At 45.9% G+C, this 18,117-nt stretch overlaps 1 protein-coding gene across 2 annotated transcripts in view; it reads left to right on the top strand.

The window, feature by feature from the left end:
• Nucleotides 1-18,117, top strand: part of rabgap1l (RAB GTPase activating protein 1-like) — a 92,968-nt gene that overhangs the window by 62,703 nt on the left and 12,148 nt on the right. For both annotated transcript variants that reach the window (XM_085250991.1, XM_085250992.1), the window contains exons 17-19: nucleotides 1,148-1,291; nucleotides 6,898-6,939; nucleotides 12,150-12,278. In XM_085250991.1, the coding sequence (XP_085107117.1) occupies nucleotides 1,148-1,291; nucleotides 6,898-6,939; nucleotides 12,150-12,278 (315 nt within the window). The remainder of the gene's footprint in view (nucleotides 1-1,147; nucleotides 1,292-6,897; nucleotides 6,940-12,149; nucleotides 12,279-18,117) is intronic.

The following is an 18,117-nucleotide window of genomic DNA, read 5'->3' on the forward strand; positions in this document are numbered from 1 at the left end:
CTGTCTAAATTCTTTCATCTTTAATAAAATGATCAGCGTTGCTGCTTTACCAGGTGTAAAAATTAAGTTTAACATCCAGGCATCCATGAAAACAGAATTTATGACATTTAACAGAGTTAGAAGTTAGCAGGAAGTTAGCTCGCTAGCTTCCACCTAAGCATGATATAGCACGTTCTGACTGAGAGATTTCTGAAAAATTCAAACGTACAGCTCTGCTATCACTTCCAACATAAATGAAGACAGGAAACTAAACAGCAGTGACATTTGTAGGGTTACTGAAGTTGGGCTAGCTGCTATATAATGATGTGCTACGTGACCGCTAGCAACACAGCTATGTTAGCACAACATTAGCATAGTGAAGCTGGAGGATGAACGCTAACTTTTTTCCACTTGATAAAAGTTAACGTGAAGGTTCCTGATGGTTAGAGACAAATGCAATCGCATGGCAGGATGCTGTAAACGGACCAAACATCAGTCAGGAGAACAACTGAGATAATCCATCCACAATACGAGGTTAGTCATTAATATACTGCAACAACATGGGAATAGAGCAGCTGCCAGAGAATTCAGCATCAATGAATCAATGGTACAGAAGTGGAGGAAGCAAGAAGAATGAGCTGAGTAAAGTTTGACTTATCTGACTGTTTTGTTTTGATTAATGCGCCTTATGGTCCGAAAAATACATTATGATGTCAGATATAAGTGTTGTCCAATGAACTCTGTGGTTCACTGTATGTGCTCGAACACTCAAAGCTAAAAGTAACTGGAACAAAGGTTGTAAAAACACTAAGAACACAAATAAAATACATTTATTTTAGTGTCTTTAGATTTTTAACTGTATGATTGTATTTTTTCTGTACAACATTAAAAACATGTCTAATGTCAAACCAATCTCCTGGTCTGTTTGGCAGCTGTGATATAATACTGTATTATGTTATGTGTCTTTTTAAAATGTATTTATTTATTTAGTTTTTTCTTAGTTGTGGGTCTCTTGGGAGAGATTATCATCTCAGTGAGACAGCATGATTTAATAAAACAGGAGCAAAAATGAAATAATGTAAAATTGAAATGACAAGCAGAGCCACATCTTTATCTGTTTGTAAGTGCTGTTTTATCTCACAAGTTCCCCTTTTTGCTTCTCCTACAGGAACAACTTCCAGATCTGTGGTCCCACTTCCAAAACCTGAACCTGGAGGCACACATGTACGCCTCCCAGTGGTTCCTAACGCTCTTCACCGCCAAATTCCCCCTGTGCATGGTTTTTCACATCACCGACCTGCTGCTCTGCGAGGTAACGTCAGTGCACTTGTTATACTGATTACATGGGGAGAGGGCTTTAGTCTACATTGTCCAGAGTCCAGTAAGGCGATGCTCAACTGTCTGGAAACAGGAAATCAGTTGAAAGTGGATAGAAAGGCGGTTACGAGGGGTCAGGAGAAGGGTATTAGAGGAGAGGGTTGGATGTCCACAAAGACTGCTGAAAACAGCTCTTCTAAAAATGCCTGGCTTCATTGCTGTGATGTGGAAAATGCTCAGAAGTAATGTATGCTGCAAGTTCTGCTAGCTCCACAGAAATATATTCCTCCAAGCAGTTTTTATTACCCCTCAGCCCTCAGCCGGCAGGTGTGTTGTCAGATAATACCCGTCGATCATTAATCGTTAATAAGCAGAGTGACGGGGCTCTGGGACCCTTAGCTCCCTATTGTAAGGCAAATGTTAAAAACCTCAATGTGCACCTTGATGTTCCTTTAAACTGTGTGAACCAAGGTAAAGCCACACCTTCCAGCTGATGTCTTTGGACGTGTTATTCATGTGTTCATTACTTGCCGACTGGACTACTGCAGTTCTCTGTATCTGGTTTGGACCAAGCCTCTCTTTACCGTCTCCAGTTGGTCCAAAATGCAGCTGCTCGACTGCGACTGGCACTAAAGTGAAGGAGCCTGTAACCCCGGTGTTGGCCTCTCCACACTGACTTCCTGTTCTTTACACGATCCAATTTAAAATCGTAATTTTTGTTTAAAATCACTGAACGGCTGAGCCCCTTCTCACCGGTCTGAGCTCCTGTTTGTTTGTCCAAACTAACCTTAACTATTCCACGGCCTGCTCTGTGGCAGGTCCCAGACTCTGGAATAGTCTTCCTCCTGATATTAGATCTGCACAAAAAAAAGCTTTGGCACATGGACAAAGATCCCTGAGATATCTAGTGAAGCCAAATAATTGGCTTTTGTGGTCACTTCAAATGTATAAAGAAATTACGGAAATACAGTTCATCATGATATGTGTAGAGATGATTTTGTACAAACGGGGTAAGAAGACATTTTCATACAATACTAAGAGGATATGACATATGGGGGAAAAAAGTGCAACATCTTAATGAGATAAAAAATAAATCACCTTTCTGTCTCGCAGATCTGCTTTTAACTCGCGCTGACCTAAACAGTTTGGTTTTAGTTGTTATTTTATTCATTTTTCTATATTTTGCTGCTTCATTGTTGTTTGTTTATTGTAGTGGTATTTTACATTGTAAGCACTTTGTGCAGCATGGCCTGTTGGTAGTGTGCTGTATAAATAAACTGGACCTTGACCCTTTAAAAAAACCAAACAAAAACAGCAAGTGCTGTGCTATGAAGGAGAGTCACACGATGTTGCCAAGCTGCTGGTGCTTTTACCGCCGTGCAAATCCAAATCAGTTTCCACGAGCCCTTCTGGAATGTGAAAGGAGACTAGAGTAGTGAGGGAGGAGTCGGCGAGCCCAAACTACACTTCCCGGTTATCAGTGGCCACAAGTAAAGGGCACACAGCATCGGTGCTTCTGCTCAGGCCTTTTAGGGTCGATGCTATCAGTGATCTAATATCATCAGGGCCACCTGACCTAATACCGATCGATGAGCAAGTCACTTATCATCTTACAAAATCTGCGTGACAGAAGAAGCGTTATTCCCAGAAATAACGGGCGTCACTGAGGAGCTTTATATGATACGTTTCAGATATGTATATATCGAAAAATATATATTTCAGAGTTAAGTTGACGAATAAACCCCACACACTGCCAAACAGTCTTGGATGTGGTTCTATAGTACAATATAATCCCGTGTCGTCTCATGGCACGTTACATGGTAAGTTAACGATGGCAATTTCACCCCTGAGAATGCACTTGGCATCGGCGGGGAGGAGAAGCTCCCTTTTTGCAGAAGGAACCCCTGACACAACCAGGCTAAGGTTGGGCAGCCATCTGCCTCGACTGGTTGAGTGAGAGGAAAGCTGAGAGAGAGAAGCGGAGCACTGAGCATCAACAAACAGTGAACAGACTTGTGGGCCAGTATCCATAGATCAGACACATTCAGCTCTGGAGACTCCTGCAGAAGAGCTGCAGAGAAACTAGGAAACTGAGACGAAGAGAGGGGATAATGTGCTGTTCCGTTCAGTGTTTCAGTCATTTACACAAAATATCTGCTGAGTTCCTGCCCCAAGTGGAGGAGTTCAAGTATCTCGGGGTCTTGTTCGCGAGTGATGGGAGAAGGGAGCCGGAGATCGACAGACGGATTGGTGCGGCGGCTGCAGTGATGCGGACGCTGCACCGGTCCGTCGTGGTGAAGAGGGAGCTGAGTGTAAAAGCGAAGCTCTCAATTTACCGGTCGATCTACGTCCCTACCCTCACCTATGGCCACGAGCTGTGGGTAGTGACCGAAAGAACGAGATCGCGGATACAAGCGGCAGAAATGAGCTTCCTCCGAAGGGTGGCTGGCCTCTCCCTTAGAGATAGGGTGAGAAGTTCGGCCATCCGGGAGGGGCTCAGAGTAGAGCCGCTGCTGCTCCACATCGAAAGGAGCCAGCTGAGGTGGTTCGGGCATCTGACAAGGATGCCCCCTGGGCGCCTCCTGGGTGAGGTGTTCCAGGCATGTCCCACCGGGAGGAGGCCCCGGGGCAGACCCAGGACACGCTGGGGAGATTATATCTCTCGGCTGGCCTGGGAACGCCTTGGTATTCCCCCGGACAAGCTGGAGGAGGTGGCTGGGGAGAGGGAGGTCTGGGCCTCTTTGCTTAGGCTGCTGCCCCCGCGACCCGGCCCCGGACAAAGCGGATGAAGATGGATGGATGGATCTGAATACCAGAAAGACAAATATTGGGCAAAGTACTACACGGTGGCCCCCCAGGGGATCTTGTGGGCGGTGTAGCAGGACTACGGGGTACGTGGCCAACAACGGTGGGTCATTGTTATGAACTGTCGGTCCTTTAACAGAGCGGTGTTCCCGTCCTTGGCAAAAAGTCAAATCGGTTTTCAGCGGGTCGTGGACTCTGGAGTTTCGTCTCATCTCCATTCCTGTTTGTGATGATGTTCTTTAAGCTTCATCAGAACATGGCCCTGCACGTACACTGAGGTGGTTTGCAGCTGAGGGTGAACCAACGATACAGGTTAGGACCCCAACCCCCGGGCCATGGACCGGTACCGGTCCATTTTAAAAAAAAATCGTTTTTATCGTTAACTCTGTTTCCCTGGGTCTTTTCCAGGATGTAGTTGTGCGTCTTATTTTGAAAGAAATATTTACACGTTACCATAGTGACCAGAGAGCGTTAAGGGGCAGAGAGGAGGATGTTACTCTCAGCGTTGTTGGTGCTTTTCAGGAGGACGCTGCTAATAAAGTTACACAATTACACAGTGAATTTGCATTTGTTATTACATTTACAAAATAGCACAGTTTTTGTCGTGGTCGTATCGTTTTATTTTGTTGTATTTATCCGCCACACCTTAAAGGCCGGTCCGTGAAGATATTGTCTGACATTAAACCGTCCGTGGCACAAAAAAGGTTGGGGAGCGCTGGATTAGGGGACTGATGTAGCTGCCATAGACTTGGTGGAACCAGAAATACAATGGGGGCCATGTAATGTTTCAGCCTACGCACAAGGCTGCATGGGGCCGATAACAAAGCCCTGAGGAACACCTGATCTAATGCATGCAGATCCTAATGAACTGCTCATGTCATTCAGTAAGTGTGCAGCGAGTATGACCTGCTGTGTCACATTCTGACTTTTAACACAAAGTAACCTTATCAGTTACCAACGCCATCGTCCTTGGTTACAATTTGACTTAATGACTCTATTTTAAAAATAAAAGTACATAAAGACGGTGGGATTTTAGTGTTTTCATTCCTAATGCTTTGACCGACTGTCTCACTGTAATTGCATCAAATGCAAAATCAACTTTCTTCCATCCTCCTCCCTCTCTGCCTTCCTTCCTTCTTCCCTTCCTTTTTTTCCAGTCTCCCCTTTCCTGCCTCCCAGTTAGCCTCAGGCAGAACAATTAAAAGTTTCCCAAGTCTTTCTCACCCATTGAGCCGCATGATGACAATCTGCCTGTTAAAGCAGCATTGTGATATTATGCTCCCCCCTCATCCTTTTCACCATCTCGCACTCCTCTCTTCTTTCCATTATCTTTTTCTTGTATTGTCATTTTGTTTGTTGCACTCACACTTTGTCATTTCCTGAAACTTTTCTGTGGTGTTTTTTTTTATATCTTTGTTTTCTTGCTCTCTTTTTCTTTCTGTTTGTATGTAAACCTGTAAGTACGTCGCTGTTTTAAAACAGGACAAACTCTTTGTTCTTTTGTTTCACTCTGACAATCTTCTTCTTTGTGATTGTTCCTCGTCACTGTCAGACCCTCATTGTTAATCACTCTCTTTGTCTCAGCTGCTGTCTTTATTTGATGGTCTCCTTAGAAATGTATGCTGATCATTCCCCTCGCTCTATATCTATAATCTCTCTAGATATAGATAGATAGATCTTCTCTCCCCAGTTTAGTATCTCCCCGTCTATGGATGTTTCTCTCTTGTCCCTGCTTGAACACACAGTTCGAGATAATCTCTCCTCCCAAACACGCCATTGCTCATGCCTCAGCACTCTAGCGCCATCTTGAGGCCTGCACAGATAGGTGTGTGGAGGCAGAGCTCCCCCTCTTTTCTCTTTCTTCAGATATTTTTAGAGCTGCTCAGATATTTTTAGCTCTGTGTTGCCATGTGAACTGGTTGTCACGGAGACCAAGGAGATGGGTGTTCCCATGCAGAGTTTGCATTCGCATTACATTTTCTTTCTTTTGGTCAAAATTACAAGCACTGTATGAAGAAATGGTCGAAATAATACAACAAAATATGCACATTATATATAAAAGAAAGGGGCGTTTGTTTTTAAGCAGCACTCTGCGCCTCTGGATTGGCTCTACCCTGTGAAGCTTGTATTTCGGTTTCTTTGTGCTGCAGCTGCAGAATCATTCGTAGAGTACTCATCAGACGATAAAAGGAAATTTGTGTTTCCTACAAATTTTATGCTGAACTGAAAGGTGCTCTGTGGCATCGCTAAATAAATACTGATAAGCTAATTGTAAAAGACCATGTTCAGCTCACACATCTGCTCGTCTGTGAAAATATTTATAAAGTTGTGTTGGCGCTCCTTGATTGATAGTAAAACGGCAGAAGCTTGTCACACAGTAGATATTTGTTTCTGTTTGATCCTGTAATTGCATGTCCAGCATTGCTATGATGAACAGTTAAACTGTACTTGTGCTTGTGAACAGAGCATCCATCACTGTGATCGTGTGTTTATAAAGGTGTGGGTATGAAAAATAGAAAATAAGAAGCTGAGGTTATCCTGACCTGAGCAAAAGCTGAGAAGTGGAGCCGACGGTTTCTTTTTGTTTACTGTGGCAGTGATTCTTGCAGAACTCGAGATTGAAGTATTGTTTCAGAAAAATGTGACTCTGTTCGCTGTTTGCAGATTTTCATTTTTACAGCTCCAAAGTGCAGCATCAAGTTTAAAATTGCTAAAGTGGCTTTTAACAACGACACATGCAAATGAATGTAGCTGTTTCTATTGTTTCTGTTTTCACAAATAGTTCTTCTCTTTCAGGGACTGAACATCATCTTCAACGTAGCCCTCGCCCTGCTCAAGGTTAGTCCTCACTTTCTTTGTACATCTGTGTTTAAATCAGTCTCTGCACATGTAGGAAGCCCAAAGTGCAAATCAAAGCACATGCAGGCCGGATTGCAACAAGAGGCATTTGTTTACATCTGTCCCCTCCTAGTGGTCAAATCACAAACTGCATCTGGAAGAGAGGAAGCTGGTTGCATTAGTTGCATACACTTCATGTGGTTTGTCCATAGAAAGCAAATGGTTAGTCTCGAGACAACAGTCTCTGCCGTCGTGTCCTTGGGTAAGACGCTTCACCTACCACCTACTGGTGTTGGTCAGAGGGGTCGATGGTGCGATATGGCAGCCTCGCTTCTGTCAGTCTGCCCCAGGGCAGCTGTGGCTACAGCTGTAGCTGTCTCCACCAGTGTGTGAATGTGAGAGTGAATGAATAGTGGCATTGTAAAGCGCTTTGAGGGCCCCGAAAAGCGCTATATAAATGCAATCCATTATTATTATTATTATTATTATTATTATTATTGAGTTCTTACAGTAAAGGCTGCAGATTTGACGGAGGAGAAAAACCACACTGAGCTAAACAATTTGTGGTCATTTGAAATGTAGCAGAGTTTTAGATGAGCTGTTGATGCTTTTGTATTTTATCGGATGGGTTGGTTTGATTCATTCATTCATTGGTTTACCAGAGACGGGGTGAGATGCAGTTGGCTTGAGTGTCATGGAGTCCATGGGTGAAAAATGTAAGGATATTCCAGATTTAAAAAAACAAGAGAGAAGAAAAGCTGCAGGTTTTCTTCAACAGCACGATCGACAGTGTTTGTGTAATCACACTTACTGCCAGAAGGGGGAGACAAAAGTTACATATTTAATCATTTTCGTTCTCAATCACAGGAACCAGACGGCTGGGTCACAGACTGTCCACGTACAGACCAAGAAACTGTTTGTCTTTGATTTAAGGGATTAGTATTATTACCTAGTATGCTAGTTAATAACATGTTTGGTTGATTTTAAATTGGTTAAAATTTGGGGCTTCTTTTTTTATTTTTTGCTTTTTTAAATACCAAATGGTTTGCATGTTTTTGTTGTCCAAGCACAGGGGTGAAGAATTACTACTTGTTGTTATTTTCTCTGTTTGTGGTGGGATAGATCAGTGAGTTTTGGTGGGATGACTGTGTCATAGAGCACGCCTGTGTCTGGCTGTTCAGTGTGGGCAGTAATTTGATGGGACCTCCTCTGTTCTCAGTACTGTTCAGGTACAAGTTTTTCATTTTGTGACAACAAATCTCTGTTAGCTGGCTCGTAATTACACTGGCTGACAGTTTCCAGGTAAACAGATGAAGTCTGGCATAAACAGCCTCACCTTCTTTCCTCTTTTTTACACAGCCGGAGTGTGAAAGGGCTGAATTTTACACAAGCGTGTGATAAAATGATGGAACAACCAGGAAAGTTTTCTCTCTTTTCTTTATCTTTCCTGTGGTCCCAGAAGAAACTTCATGGCTGCGTTTGAACTTCTTATGCCATGATCAATATTTTACTTTTACCGATTAGTTACCCGTGTTTATTATCGATCAGTCCACACAAACGAATAAGGTCTGCATTTAAAATACTAGAATAAATAAATTAACTTGCACTCATATAGTTGAATAACAATAATAACAATGATTATGATGACAGTAATAAGAAGCTTTCAGATACTAATGAGGCAATGGCTGTGCTTTTATTTTTTCTCTGGTTAAAATTAAGGATGGCTGGTTTCTGAAAAGCCCTCCTCCTCTGTGTGCTGGTCATCAGTTATTCTGTGTCAGAGAGAAAGATGCGGTGGATACGATGGTTGGAAATGGAGAACAAACGAGGATGTGAGGAGGGAGGAGTGTGGTAGGGGCTTCCACTGCCTCTTTCTAATTGGCCGGGCATGACGGCATTCTCCCCAGAGGCTCCCTCCTCCTCCCTCCATCCATCCTGCACTCTTCCTCGCTCTCATCACCCCTCCCTCCATCTGTGTTCGCCTCCCTCCCTCCATCTCCGGCTTAGTCGCCACATCCACATCACAGCAGGGGCATAAGAGATAACGTTAGCGATCTGGACCTGAAGGAGAAAAGCTGTGTGTGTCTGTGATTTTATGTTTTGCTCTTTTTGCTCTTTATCCTTTCCTGCCGTGGATGCCTGCTCGGAGCCTTTACTTTCACTCACTTCCTCGTTCCCCATCTTCTTTACCTCCTGCTCCACTACCTCTACCTCCTCCTTTTCTCTGGTTGGATATGTATCTGTCCAACACGCTACCTCCGTCCACCAGCCAGACCTCTGCAACGGAGCCGCCCCTGCTACTGATAGCTATTAGCTCCTAGCATCACAAGTACAGAGAGGTTGAGGGTTGGAAACACTGTGGCGTGGCTTCATTGCGTTGCCTGGTCCCAGCTGCTGGCCAAGGCAGAGACTCCTGCAGATCCAACACCCACTCGTACCCTCGTTCAGTGAGTCGGTGCTGTTCAGAGCAACGAGAAAGGACTTTCTACCTAAAGGAGGCAGCTCCTGAGCTCAAAAATCTACTGACAAATACAGACCGGATGCACGGCTGCTCCTGCTGATAGAAATCTGCTGAGGGCAGAAGCAGGAGTCCAGGCTCGCGCTGTGAACTAGGCTGCTGCTTGCTGTGGTTTGGATTTGTGCAGAATTGAAAGTCTTACACCGGTGAAGAGCTGAAGGAGGCTGTCGTCACACACTTTCTGTTCTGTTCCATTTTTCCATCTTGGTTTTCATGCATCACTGGTTTGCGTGTGAGTCAGTGAGTTCAGCATCCGCTCAGCCGTACTCTAACTCAAACACGCAGCGCATCGTCTCCTGCGGGCGCAAACGCGCCACGTTCCAAACGGACCACATCTCGTCCTTTTCTGCTTTTTCGCTAGGACCGCCTGTCCAGGCGTGGAGGGCACACAAAGAGATCAGTGCTGTTTATTTCACGGTCATTTCAGAGAAATCAGACCTCAGCGAAGCTCCATTTGCAAAGTGGGTACAAACGTATCGACTGCTTTGATGTGTCATCGCTCACGCGCTGAGCCTCGAGCATTAAGGCCACGCCGCCGTGCAGCCGGAGCCAGATTTTCTCCGTGTCTTTGAAGTCAGCGAAGGGAAAAATACAAAAAGGTGGCGTTCTTATCCAGTGCCGCCGTTTGCTGGAGAAGCACCCCACGTGTTGAGCAGCTTTGTTGCCAGGCAACAGTACGCTGGATTGGAATTGGTTAGAGGGAGTTTGCCAGGGGAAGAAGATGAGAGTGGGTCGTGTGATTGGGTTTCAAAGCAAGTCTGGCAGGTAGCTGAAAGACTCAGCATTATGTGGAAAGCAGCGCCAACACATCGTTTCCTGACTGTGATTGCGTCGCACCGGAGGGCCGGCGCCGGGCTCTGACAGTGGTACAAGCTGAGCGGCCTCCGCCAACGTCTTGTCCACGTGTTGATAGTCTGCGTTGCCCGGATGAACTGGATCGATCTGAACGTCACGTGTCCTGGACGTCGAAGCGCCGGCTGCCGAGTTGCTGTGTTTCATTGAGCTCGTCTTCCATTCGTTTCCACCTGCCCTCCTGAACGCCGGGCTGCCACGGCGTGCAAATAGCAGCTGCTCTCTCCTCATTCACCAGAACCTCAACACTTTTTGACACTGAGCTGAGAACGGAGGTTCCCACGCTCCTCCTCGTCTACTCCAACAACGCAGGAAACTCCTGGGCATCTAGACGACACGCTGGAGTCATCTTCCATCCTGGCCCCGGAGCGGGACCACCCCTCTCCCTCTCCCTCACCCTGTCCCACCCCACCTCCATCTCCTCCACGCTCTCCACCGCCCTCTCCTCCTCCTGTACCAGTCCTGACCCCACATTTGCCCCTTCCAGCAGTTTGCAAAGCAGTGGAAGATGGCGAGGGAAAGACGGAAGAGAGGGCCCACGGCAGTCAGGCCTCACCAGACTCTTTCTGCAGGGTCATGGACCTTCTTGGGATGGGACACCGGCTCTTCGTCCCCAGGCTGCTGGCGGTGAGAGAGCGATGCAGGGATGGAGTGGTGGTTGACTGTTAGACCAGTTAGACCAGAGTGTTTTTAATGGGGGAAGAGTTTGTGGGGAAATGGGAACGTGTGCCTTTTAAAATGCAGTCTCAGTTTATGAATTCATTTAGTAGTTGTATCTGTCGCTGTGATGCCTTGCTGGTCATGTTGCGTACATGCAGCTGACTGCTTGAAATTTCCTTTACAGCACGAGCTGTTTGTTTGCTGCCTGATGTCACCTCCACGTTTATTCCGTCTGCAGAAATGGAACAAAAAATAATCTTACAAGGAAAACGCTCTCTGATCTCAAAGCACACGCTCGACACAGATTCTGGTGTCTTTGCATCTTCTCACCACAGGGTGGCGGTATTGTTGTGTTATCAAATCAAATCAAATCAAATCACTTTTTATTGTCACATCACATGTGCAGGCACACTGGCACAGCACATGCGAGTGAAATTCTTGTGTGCAAGCCCCACAAGCAACAGAGATGTGCAAACACAACAACACAAACGAGCAAAATACAAGAATGGCCAACCTGAAACTAATAAATATATGTACAATATATAATAGTGTATGCATTTCTGGATGTGTATACTAAATATTTTCCTATTAAATACTCTGTGATCTCTTTACCCCATAAAGATGATGTTCGACGCCTCGGTATGTGTCAGTAAACGCGTGGTTTGATGACCATTAGAATAGGAACTGGAAAAGAAAGCCGCTGAGTTTCGTGAGGACGTGTCACCTCTCGTCTCCCATCAGAGGCTTGAAAAATGACAGAAAAGAGCTTCAGTGGTCATTCCTATCAGGGATTTCAAGGGGTGAAGGGTTTAAATATGGGAGTTACAAATGGTTCTCATGCTGCTGCATAAACAAGGTGCTGAAGGAGGAGAGCAGCATGGGATTAGCACAGCAGGACTCCGATGGACTGAGAGTTCTCAGCCTTTGCTTAGAGATGATTAAAAGTAACTGGCTGCACAGGAAATATCATTTTATAAAACTACAGTGTAACTATTGTTTTACAATAAGAGCTATAACACGTAAGGGAATGCTTACAACAAGTTAAGTGTGTAACTACAGTTTTCTCTGTATTATCACTGGTTCTTAGTCTTTGAGTATAAAACTCTCATTAAGACGTTTGTGTCTCATTAATTATCCCTTGTTGTTCTCTCTCCTCCCACTCCTCCTCGTCTCCTTCCAGACGTCTAAAGAGGACCTGTTGCAGGCAGACTTCGAGGGGGCTCTCAAGTTTTTCAGAGTCCAGCTCCCCAAACGATACAGAGCTGCAGAGAACGCCCGAAGGCTCATGGAGCAGGCCTGCAACATCAAGGTAAGAGACAGTTGTGCAAGTGTGTACAAACACACAAGGCCTTTGCACATAATGCAAGGGTATTCATGTAAATCTTGTATCCACTGAGCCAGATGAGTCAGAGGTGCAGTTCTGGCTGCTGTATGTGGTTGTAGCCTGTGGTAGTCTGGACCACAGCAGCACCCGTGGTTTGTACACAGTGCACTCTCTCTCAGGTGGCCTGCAGCGGTATCGCACTCGCTGAGCTGCTTATTCATGTGCCACAGCAGGGTTACTCGTGTTTCACGTGCACCACGCTCTGCAGAGGTGAGCTGTGACTAAATGCTGTACTTTAAGGAACATTAGTGATTACGTTGTCTCATTCTGGGTATTGAAAGCCATCCTGAAATGTAAAAAGCATCACTCACTGTGAAGCAGGAAGGAACTGAGCCCTGTGCTGTCAGTCAGAACGCTCTAATGAAGTGATGTGCAGTAGGTGGAAGTATCTGGAGCACCAGGCCAGAGAGGTTAAACACAGTGCAGTTTCTGTACCATATACGTTTATCTTTGCTTCTTTAGTCTTCTGTAAAAGTCTTTATTGTGCATTTGTTTTCCTCTGCTCTGTGAATCCATCACCTACAACACGGTTTCTATGGATGGCGGTCCAGGCCGTGTTTTCCCTAAAATACTTCCTGATGCCGTTACGATCCTCCTACTGACCTTAAAGCGGCCGCTGGCATTCAGGGAATTTGCCGAGCTCACCAGAGACCAAAGAACGGTACACGGTGTGTGCGATGCTGTGTGTACTTGTGTCAGCGGTTTGTGTTACGACAGAGGAAGGAAGGAGAAGAAAGATGGAAGAGATAATCACCCACCCTCCTCTCCCCTGCGTCTCAGTGATACGTACTGTAATATTTTACATTTTCTTATCCCGAGCGAGTCGGCTCGAGGCCACGTTGATAAGATGCTGTTCTCTTATGATTCTCGTGTGCTTCTGTGTTTGTCGTCATACAGGATATCCTGTGTTGCGGCTCAGGAGTCTTCTGCATTGGTGGCTTTAGTAGTATTTTGGTTCTGTGCACCCACACAACCTGTTTACTTCAAAACTGGAGTAAATTTGAACAACTAAACAGCATAGACGTGTTCTGTGGTACGAAGTGACTGTTAAACAGGCGTCGAGGGAAGGCTGTAAAAACTTTGACAGAGTGTGTGGTTCCCATCAGTGTCCCGATTCACATGTGAGGAGGAAGAGGAGTTATCGTCTGTCTGAAAGGATGAGCAGAAACACTTTGCGCCTCGTTCTGCTCGTTCCTTCATCGTACCTCGCCGTTCTCTCGCTCCTGCGTTGTTTCTTGCGTTGACGAGCTGAGCACAGACTTTCTTTTTTTGGCACTTTGCTCAAACAAAAACACAAACTCACCGCCGTGATCGAACGAGCGTTTGTGCTTACTTTGGAATGTTAGGCTCACGGACTCGTTATCGTGCAGAACGTGCTGAAGTTGTTCACGTTGGCCTTACAGTTGAGACTGAAGATGGAAACGGAGAATTCAGCTTTTTGGGAGCAGTGAGGAACCAAAACATGAAAGTAGTGACTTATATCTGTGATATAAACGTCATAGCAGAGAAACTTTTCTCAGCCCTTCTCGAGTTGTTCCACATTTTCTTTTCCTCCCCGTGGACAGAGGTGTGAGCAGATTAACACAAAAAGGGCCTCAAAGAAAACCGTAAGAGGAGAAAGGAGTCTTGCTGCCCACTCCCACCAGCTGACCCACAGGTCACATGTTACACAAGCTTGAATATGTCACGTCACACACGCCACATGAAATCTCGTAACCGGGCATGCCAGGCCACGTTTGGTTATGCCAGTCGTGTCGAAAACCAAACCTTCCACTAATCTATGGACTTGTTACGCTCTCAGCCGTCCCACACGCTCACTGATGACTGTGACCGTCTGTTAGTCATGTTTCTAACAGGCGAGATCAAAGATGAGAGAAGGAAGCAGCCACTCTGAACATATCTGATTTTCCACTCATGAGAAGTTAAACCATTTGATATGTAAACGAAAGGCCGTTGGACCTAGTAGCCATCTTTGTGGGGACGACATGCTAGCACCGCTTTAGCTAATGGGCAGAACGGCCCCCCAGCACTTCTTTCTCTTCACCACCCCCCCTTCTCAATTTTTTCTGCCGACGTTTAAATCGGATCAACCAAATTCTATAAGCTGCTTAAAACGGGGAAAGAATTCACCGGCACCTCGGCTTGATGAACACAACGGGGTAGTAGGGTGGCTCAGCCTTTCTGGGGATCAGGAATTTACATTTCTAGCCTTCTTAAACGTTCATCGGAGCGCAGCTGGAGTTAAGAAAGCAAAACTTTAATGAACTGAGAGGAAGAGAGGAGAAGGCTGTGTTTGTGTAAAAGGGCAGAATCATTTATAGAGACAGCTGTAGCTTGTCAAAGAAGGGATGAGTGAAGAATTATTACGTTATTATTACATTATTATTACATTATAACCGTATTAAAGGGGTTTGTCTCGGTAAATAGTAAATGTAGCAGTTCACTGGAGCGTGTGCACCTGAAGGTCCGTGTTTAGTGTTTGAATCCTTTAGCACAGCTGCTGTAGTGTTCAGGAAACGTTCTGCAGGCTCGTTGAAGGACCGTCGGAGCTCTTCTTTGGATGCTGGTCGCCTTTTTGTTCGGTTCTCTGTCAGGACGGTCCCACACTGCTTCAGTAATGCTGATGTCTGGGGAGGCCCATCCATGACTGGCAGCTTTCCACTGTGGCTGAAGTGCAGAAAAGCATGACAGAGCCTGTGGTTTTATGCTAAACTCCTGGGTGGATCACAAAGACCAACTTTGCCTACATAACCTGCCTCGTTACTGTGCAGCGTGTGGCTGCAGACTCACTACTGTGCTTTGTGCTGCCCAGCTCATGTCTGAGGGGACCGTCACAGTTATGCTGACGTTTCACGGCCTTTAAGGTGTCGCAGATAAATACAACAAAATAAAACCAGTACCACAAAAAGAAGATTTATTCCCAACACACAGGAAAAGACCCAGCAAAACTGAGTTAACAATAAAAACCCTGAAAAACATAAATGTCACACTCGAGCTTCAACTCTCACGGACCGGTACCAAACGACCCGCAGACCAGTACCGGGGGCTGGGGACCGCTGGTTATGTAATCAGGGAAAATGGAAACATCTGCACCACAGCAGTCCGGTCACTGGACCAGCCAAACCCATCGTTCCCATTGGTCAGCTCTGTTCGGTCTCATCCTCAGTGCCTTGGCGTCGGTTACTTATTCAGTTGGAGTGAAACGCAGACCCGTCTGTAGTCCTGGCTGGTTAGCTAGCAAATATTAACTTTTAACTACTTCATTTCACTTAAACTTTAACTTTGTTGACTTATAAAGGAGTGAAAGAGTAATTTGACACCAGGATTTAAATGAGTGTTTTTCAGTAAAAGTAACCGTTTAGCTCTGGCTATTGCTTCATTGAGTGGATAAGACTGAGAGAATAACTGATAGAAGGCAAACTGTAGACTCTGAAGCTCCAAAGACGCTTAAAGAAAAAGAAAAGCAGGAGCTTGTTCGTGCCTATGTGGGTTTCTCGTGCAGAGTTCAGCTCTGGGTCCTTTCAGAGAACATTAAGCGTGTTCGGGCGTCTTCCAGGACAGCTCTGTATTTGCTGTCACTTCACTTCCTGGGTTGTGCTGTTGGAGCGATGTGCAACACAGACAGTCATGTCACTGTGGTTGATCTGACAACTTCCTTCCTATGTCCCCTAACCTCTCACGTAAGCAGTGCAGATGTGTGAACGAGCCTTTATCTGTATTTTTGTTACCAGCTGCAGGAAACAGAAATGTGCAGCCTGAAAAGAGCTGCAGATAGATGAGGACAGGCAGCGATAGCGAGAGAGGCACAAATGAGAGAAGAGAGGAGGCAGCAACAGGGAAGTACTCACTCAGTGGAGGGGAAGAAAAAGCAAACTCATCGTCCTCTGTCACACACTTCTAGCGTTACAGAGAGAAACAAACAGGTGTGTTGTACTGCTCTCTCGCTGCCCCCACCTCTCCTCCTCTCACTGGGCGGGGCTCGGCTCCTGAGGGACTCGCAGGCAGCCGCTCGCCGCCTCCTCACTGCCAGGAACAAAACCTGTCGGCTGCACTCTCCCGCTTTTCCTCCTCCTTGCTGCCGGGAGCAAGCGGGAGTCAAGATGATGCAGGAGGTGTCTATCATGGTGGCGTACGATGCTCACGTAGTCGACCGACCGGGTGAGGAGGACGCCTTGGCGTGCTTGGTTGCCCATTCCAGACCTCGCCGAGCTCCCAGACCAGTGGTAGGTCTGTTCTGATGTCTTGTAGTTTTTAAAACATCTACAACAGTTTGGCCTCATGTTTCTAATGACTGTTGGTTACTGCAGTTTTTAGAACAGGAACGTTTGAAGTCACCTGCTGCTGTAGCTGTTTTTCTTTTCTGTTGTCGCTTTCTTATCTTTATTTTTTTAACCGTCCTGCGTCATGTACAGAGGAGGAAAATGCCGCTATTACTGAAAATGCCTTTTTCTTTCCGTGCGTTAAATGGTGTAAACACGTGTGTGAACATGTGGGTGTTTGTTCCTCTGAAAGTGTGTCAGATATTTGAGGTTTGTCAGTCAGTGCTGCTTCGTGACAGTCACTTTGTTTCAATTACTGATCTTAATTTGGAATCAATGAGACGTGTGTGTGTGTTTCCTTCACGCGCTTCATTGAATTACGTGCCCTATTTTTTTCTCTGTGGCTCAAATGTCCAGCTGCTGTCGTCCTCATTTCCTCGGCTGCTCCTTCTTGTAAGTGGACTTCACCCTTCTTCCGTTCTTGTAGTCCGAGGTTTGGGACCAATTCCATTTTCTGCAGCAGCGATTCAGGTCAGGAATCTAAAAGTGGGCCTGGGACCATTTTGCTGCAGCGCAGGAATCTTAAATTGCTTTTCCCTTGACTGGAGTCGACCCTCTAATATCTACAGTTTGATGATTCACCTTGGAGTCCAGTGGGTACAGTGTGTGTTACTCAGCAAGGTGATGCAGCTCGTGCGAGCTTGCTAAACAGACCCGTCCCTGAAATTCCTTAAATAATAAAAAACAGGAGGCATGTTTCACTGGGAATGCCAGCATGTAAGCCTGCACTCAGTTATGGAACAGTAATAATTACAAATCATTTATTGTTTTGTCTTTATGTTTCAGTCGGCTATATTTCAAAGTGCTGTTACACAAACATGTGAGCAGAATTGAACCAATGTGAGGGTGAGGCCAGGGCCCAGCTGACCATGTAATGGAGTACTTGTGTTACGTGTAATGGAGTATTGTCTGGCATACAGGTCAGTTTACTCCTTGCTGTGTGGTGATAGGACGGGGAGGTTATTTTCATCCCAGTGTCACCATACACACCAGTCTCGTCCTGATTGCCCCGCCCACGTGGTCCTCCTTCGGCCTGCTCGTCTTTCTCAGCGCTCGTGTCCCTGTGTCTCTTTGTCTCTGTGTCCCAGTGTCTCTTTGTCTCTGTGTCCCAGTGTCTCTTTGTCTCTGTGTCCCAGTGTCTCTTTGTCTCTGTGCCCTGTGTCTCTTTGTCTCTGTGTCCCTGTGTCCCTGTGTCCCTGTGTCCCTTTGTCTCTGTGTCTCTGTGTCTCTTTGTCTCTGTGTCCCTTTGTCTCTGTGTCCCTGTGTCTCTTTGTCTCTGTGCCCTGTGTCCCTGTGTCCCTGTGTCTCTTTGTCTCTGTGTCCCTGTGTCTCTTTGTCTCTGTGTCCCTTTGTCTCTGTGTCTCTGTGTCCCTGTGTCCCTGTGTCCCAGTGTCCCTTTGTCTCTGTGTCCCTGTGTCCCTGTGTCCCTGTGTCCCTTTGTCTCT

The sequence above is a fragment of the Mchenga conophoros genome, linkage group LG17 (assembly GCF_057382185.1).
Source record: "Mchenga conophoros isolate Kocher_MC1m ecotype Shallow Benthic linkage group LG17, M_conophoros_male_GT1.1, whole genome shotgun sequence".
In the NCBI taxonomy this organism is placed as follows: domain Eukaryota; kingdom Metazoa; phylum Chordata; class Actinopteri; order Cichliformes; family Cichlidae; genus Mchenga; species Mchenga conophoros.